Source organism: Thunnus albacares, chromosome 4, assembly GCF_914725855.1.
Source record: "Thunnus albacares chromosome 4, fThuAlb1.1, whole genome shotgun sequence".
Taxonomy (NCBI): domain Eukaryota; kingdom Metazoa; phylum Chordata; class Actinopteri; order Scombriformes; family Scombridae; genus Thunnus; species Thunnus albacares.
Window position 1 is genome coordinate 28188618 of NC_058109.1, and position 6188 is coordinate 28194805.

Consider the following 6188-nt stretch of genomic DNA (forward strand, 5'->3'; position numbering starts at 1 on the left):
ATCTGACTGCCAAAACACTAAAATGCATGTATTTGTTTAATGACTGGTACAATTTCTTCTTTTCGCCTGAAAATGACTGTGGATGCTTTGGGTATGATTGTCTGTCTGTGCCTGTTCTCAGCTCGGTTGGAGAGAGGGAGGACTGGTTCCACACACTGAGTCGAGCCATAGCCGACCACGCTGCAGGACTCTGTACATTTGGTGGACCCTGTAGTGAGGTCGGAAAAAGAAGTTACACTCTGAAAATAACAAAGCTTTTTTGTTTAAGGTGGTTTACAAAATTCCTGCATCAACTAAAAGAGGCAGAAGACTTAATCAGTGGATGATGGTCATTAGTTTTTGGTATAAACTAAAAATTAACAGAAATAATCTATTCACTGGAGCAAACAATAATTGTATTACTGAAAAATAGTGATTCACCCTAATTACTGCAAACACCAACAGCATAACTGAAACTGAAAGTAATATTAAGGTGTGTTTTGTAAAACCCAGCTTTGTTCTTGGTGTCTTCAAACGTCATACATCAGATTCTAACACGTCAACATCATCTCGACCTTGTCCCAACAGGCCCGTGAAAAGTTGTGGATGGCCCTGGGTGAGGCTGCTCCCGTACTGGTGCCAGTGTCTCATGTAATGATGTGCATGAACTGTACATCTGACTTCAGCCTCACGCTCAGACGACACCATTGCAACGCCTGTGGCAAGGTCAGACACTACTTTGACTCATTTGTGATCACTCTTTAATACAGTTTTGTTTTTGCATAAGAGATGGTCAAGTTTTAGGAGATTATTGACCTAAGTAGTATTTATTTATGGTGCCTTTAGTCAAATCTCACTACGACGACATCAAATGAACCCCACTGAAAATGGATAAGTCCATGGGTTTGTAAATTTTCTTTGTATTCTGTCTCTTTGAGCAGGTGGTGTGCCGGGCTTGTTCCAGGAACAGATACCCACTAAAGTACCTCAAAGACAGGGTGGCCAAAGTGTGTGACCACTGCTATGCCGAGCTCAGGAAAAGAGGTGAATCTCAGCTTTCTATATGAGAGGAGTACTTGAATAAATGGAGGGGGATACAGTAAGAACATTGTTATCTTTGATTTCTTCCTCTTTGACATGATTTTAACTCTGTGTGTGTGTGTGTGTTTGTTTGTCTGTAGGTGGCAGTGTGTCAGGGGCGTGCGGTAATTCCAGTCCTCGGACTCACCGGGCTAGTCGTCCCCTCTCTGCTGTCTTCCAAAGCCTGCAGCCTCCGAGTCTGTGGAAGAGCAGGAAGAGCACCTCCTCTCTCAACCAGGTGACAAGTCTTTCTTCCCCCAAATATGGCATCTTGTTTACTTGATTTTGAGCACAATCCATCATATACAGTTATTTACTTTCCAGTTGCAAATATGATTCTGTAATGTTTCAATAAGGCCAGTGATATCATATTGAAGTATAGTCGTTGGTTGGAATGAAAACATGCTAATTTTTAGCACATACCTTAACTGCTACTCTCATATGTTGTACATTACACACTTTATGTAAGTAAATAATGTTCCCTGACCGGGAATCGAACCCGGGCCGCGGCGGTGAGAGCGCCGAATCCTAACCACTAGACCACCAGGGAGCTGTACATGAGGGTGTCAAGCTTGTCTACTGGAATGTCTGGCATTTATGACAACTGATCAGATGGAGATATTAGGGTGTAATGCACAAAAGCTGCCAGTAGGGTTTGCTATATACTTCTTTTTAACCAATCTGCTTACCTTCAGGGGTTAGACAAATCAACAGGAGTGTAATGCTCCTGTAATAAAAGATTAGATTTGAGTAGATGGTTATTTTGTAGTTTGTGGTTCCTCAGGTGTCGCTTGGCGTGGAGGGTTCAACCATGAGTGGTAGCCTACAGCGCCGGAAGAAGAGCAAGAGGAAGTGGAAGCGGCTGTGGTTCCTCCTCAAAGACAAGGTGCTCTACACCTTCACAGCCCGTGAGGTGAGGGGGCACAGAGTCTCCCACACCAGCCCCAAAACACTCAAACACTCTCATGATCACTCAATCACAGACGCACAACCTTTGTCTATCCTTCTTCTTCACATCTGGTCCAAATTTCATACAGAACTATTTAATGGCTATATTTCCACTTTTCAACTTTTCCTCCTGGCCAGACTTGTAGACTTTATGCAACTAATCAAGGGACTCTCTGTGCTCTCTCTTTCTCTTTACAAGTATGCATCTGAATGTTGCACAGCTTTGTTCTTCTTAACGCATGAAACATTTGTTATTCACATATCGCTGCTGACAGCAAGATTGGTGTTTTTTAACTTACATATCTGTGCTCGACATCTTCCCTCTGGTTTCTTCAGGATAAAGTGGCTTCAGAGAGTCTACCTCTGCAAGGCTTCACCATCAAGCTGACTGAGAGGCCCGAGGGAGAGGAAAGCAGCAACGTGTTCCATCTCTACCACAAGAAGACCCTCTACTACACCTTCAGGGCCGATGATCAACACACTGCACGCAGGTCAGCATCACTCAACTGAGATTTTTATTTCTACTTTCCATTTAATACCTACTAAAAGCACATTCCCTGACCGGGAATCGAACACTGTTTACTTGATTTTGAGCACAATCCACCATACACAATTATTTACTTTCCAATTGCAAATATGATTCTGTAATGTTTCAACAAGGCCAGTGGCATCATATTGAAGTGTAATCGTTGGTTGGAATGAAAACATGCACATTTTTAGCACATACAACAACTGCTACTCTAATATGTTGTACATTACACATTTTATGTAAGTAAATAATGTTCCCTGACCGGGAATCGAACCCGGGCCGCGGCGGTGAGAGCGCCGAATCCTAACCACTAGACCACCAGGGAGCTATACAGTTCAGTTTTTGGAATGTTTGTTATGTGTGACAGCAGGCAGGGAGGATACATTGTCCTGTGTGTTATACAACAATGTGCCCTTCCTCACACTCCCATACAAGTTGTATATCTTGCAGAAGACAGCTGTCCGAAGTGGTAGTCAGAGTGCTTCCATGAGTGTTGATATTATTTATTTTGGTTTATTTATCTGTTTGTTTTTTACAACCTAAAATAAAATTAGCGCAGTTGTAATTAAATGATCTGGTCGCGTATGTTGAAGTTTGCAAAGCTTTTGCATTTTGTTGTTTTTAAGGTTCTTGTGTATATTCAACACAAGAACCTTAAAAATGTTAAACATGTTAAACTGAGAGAAGGGAAAATTAAAATGATTAAAGATGACAACATGCTTTAGTATAGCATTGTTTTGATCACAAGTGGCTTTCCCAGACTGTAACCAATCACCCTTGTTTATCTCTGCAAACTTAATCTTACTTCAAAGAGAAACAGAATACAAAATATAAAAGGAGAGTAAAGTGTGCAAACAACAAAACATTGGTTTATAAAATCAAGAAAAAGAAACAAATGGGTTTTAAGATGCTTTGTAAAGGTGTGGACTGATATGGCTTATCTGAGACTTTGCAGGAAGCTGAAGGTGCAAGTAGAAAATATGTTAGTAATGTAATATTCATTTAGTCATTTATCTTAATACAGCACTTAACAAAAGTGCTCTAAACTGCAAAAGGGAGCTGTATTTTTTAATGCTGGATGTAAGTACTAATTTTCATTAAGTTGGGGAACTTGCAAAAGATGTATTAGAGTGTATTAGAAAGAGTCAAGCTTAAAAGACACTGGATCCTTCGTTCCACATAATGCAACCATTAGCTCTTTATCTGTCCTCCATTTCCACATCTTTCAAACTCAACCCCAGTTTGTAATTCAAGCTTTCCAGTAAAAATGGTAATCTCCAAGCCCAAGATAAACCCAGAGGACAGAAGAAGTAGTACTCCCTGTGATTAGTAAATCAACACTAACATGCTTCATTGTGTTAAAAAGTCTAAAGATCCTTTTCCTTGTATTTCAGATGGGTCAATGCCATGGAGGAGGCTACTGTTTTATAGCACCTGCTCAGTTAAATGAACAAGCCCTGCTGTCCATGACTGCTACAACTCCTCTACGGAGAACAACATAGCTACCTGCTGTATCTGAAGTCACACCATCCGTCAGGATATGTCACGTCTTGCCTGTTGCGGAATATTATATGAGAATTTAATCACCAGAGGAATCTTAGACAAGCCTGCCACCTAATGGTAGGGAGGTAAAAGTGGAGAGAGTCTGAAGGATGCAACTACTGTATGTGGAGAGAAGTGAAAACCTCTTGTTGGAGTATAATCTATCACCAGAAAACCTTTTGGCTCACAATGCGCTGATCCAGCAGAGTTCACAGGAGCCTTCACTTTTCAGGAGCAACTCGGATACATCAAATGCTTCATCTAAGAAAATTTTATACCTTCTGTTTCACCTTTTTTAGGTGGGCCATCCCACAAAAGCTTGCTCTCCAAGTCTGCAACTTTTCCAACTTTGCTGTATTACGGTTTTACCTGAGTTTCCACTGGATTATTAAACCACTCTTTTTGTCCTGCAGGAGAACATCATGTTCTCCATTTTCATACACGAGACACTTTCAGCCTGTGTCCTGTGATGGATATAACATCACTTAGCAAAAATATCAAAAACAAACCTTTGCTCCATAGTAGTATTAGCAGCTAGTAAAAAGGAAAATAATTCACCATTTTAGAATATCTTAAGAGATGTTTGGTATTCTGAATATATATTGTGAAGTATACACTGCAGATATCGAAGTGAATTATATGATGTATTTGTATAGAAATGGTGTTTCATGATGTTCTGAGTGAGAGGTCATTTTAACCATCACAGTGTGTGTACATTATATTTCTTGTGAAGTTTTACACAGTGTTACAAAGCTATGGAATGACCCTCAGCATGCCAACCACTCAATAGTATTTCTATAATGATGAACACTTTCAAACGTACTTTGTATTTGAATCTGTAGGTTTTGAAATCTTTTTAAAAAATTTGTTACACATTTCTAAAGTGCCAATTTATTTCTTCCAGTTGAATGCAGTGCAATTTGCAATTGATGATGAATGTGCCTGAAATGAAATTGTACTCCTCGTTTGTTTATCACAGTACTGTACTACTGTCATTTCTCCAGAAGAGACCTTGGTAACATTTGCTTTTTATCTACTCTTATATCCTTTAACCTTCTAGTATTTTGAACAATTCAGTTACAGCCCAGTAACATAAGAATATACTATTGTGCCATTTTTATTAATGCCTTCATTCTGTATATACACTGCTGGATAAAATCATACTTTAACTACTCTGACTTGTTGGAAACTGCTGAAAAAAAAGCCATTGTCAAACTACCTATAACCTTTCAGTGTCAGAGTCATCTGAGCCGCTCATGGAAACTCATCACAGTTTCATTCGTTACTTAACTTCTAACAGGATCAAACATCCACACTTTCTCTTAAATAACATGATGTGCTCCATTCAGAATGCAGCTGTACTAAATGTGCTTCTTCATGCCGTCAAACTGGATTATTTCGAAAGCACACTTGTGTTCATCAATCACTGTTCAGTTTTTCTACCTGTTTCTTATTGATTTCTTATTGGCTATAGTGTTATTATGGATTGTACCTCTTGCATATAGTGCATTGTAAATGTAAATGTTTATGTATATAGATACATATAAAAATAAACTTCCTTAAAATTTTACACAATGTGTACGTCCAGACAACATGTATACTACACTGCCTTTCTTTAAATATGAATCTGTTTCTTCATTATGATTTATTCAAGATAAACTGAACGGACAAAATAACATGAACACCTGTATTATGACACCTGTATTATGATACCCATTCAAATACAATAGCCCCTGTATATATAGCACTTCTGTGAAGTGCTATGTTCCTTTTTTGTTGAGACTATGTCATAAGCTTCATCTATATGATAAATATAAGGCTGTAGTTTGTTAAACTTGATTGCATTTTATCATCTGTCTCTCTATCCAACACCTCTATCTACTTGTGTATGGGGTGATAGAAAAATCGGAACATCTTAAAATATGATGCAGTACAGTACAGAGAAAATGCTCACTCAAAATTGCCGTGGAGTTCAATCAGTTCCTGTCTGTATAACTATAGCTATAATTATGAGCTTCAGTCAAAGCAGTATTTATTGCAGGGTTTTTGCTTTGAATTGTATTAGCACAACATGAACAGGTGTTCATGTTGTGCTTATTTCCTGTCGGTG

The 6188-nt window shown here is 38.9% G+C and overlaps 1 protein-coding gene and 2 non-coding genes across 4 annotated transcripts in view; 1 reads left to right on the forward strand and 2 right to left on the reverse strand.

Moving 5' to 3' along the window:
• Positions 1 to 5267, forward strand: part of fgd5a (FYVE, RhoGEF and PH domain containing 5a) — a 31493-nt gene extending 26226 nt beyond the window's left edge. Inside the window, exons 15-21 of one of the 2 annotated variants that reach the window (XM_044349122.1) lie at positions 122 to 218; positions 568 to 705; positions 921 to 1023; positions 1161 to 1297; positions 1844 to 1945; positions 2344 to 2498; positions 3931 to 5267. In XM_044349122.1, the coding sequence (XP_044205057.1) occupies positions 122 to 218; positions 568 to 705; positions 921 to 1023; positions 1161 to 1297; positions 1844 to 1945; positions 2344 to 2498; positions 3931 to 3967 (769 nt within the window). In that variant the 3' untranslated portion in view covers positions 3968 to 5267. Of the gene's footprint in view, positions 1 to 121; positions 219 to 567; positions 706 to 920; positions 1024 to 1160; positions 1298 to 1843; positions 1973 to 2343; positions 2499 to 3930 lie in introns of both variants that reach the window. The other variant, XM_044349121.1, reaches the window with a different exon arrangement.
• Positions 1538 to 1609, reverse strand: trnae-cuc. Its single transcript has one exon. It is a non-coding gene; the product is annotated as a tRNA-Glu (tRNA).
• Positions 2790 to 2861, reverse strand: trnae-cuc. The gene has a single exon. It is a non-coding gene; the product is annotated as a tRNA-Glu (tRNA).
• Positions 5268 to 6188: the final 921 nt, after the last annotated feature.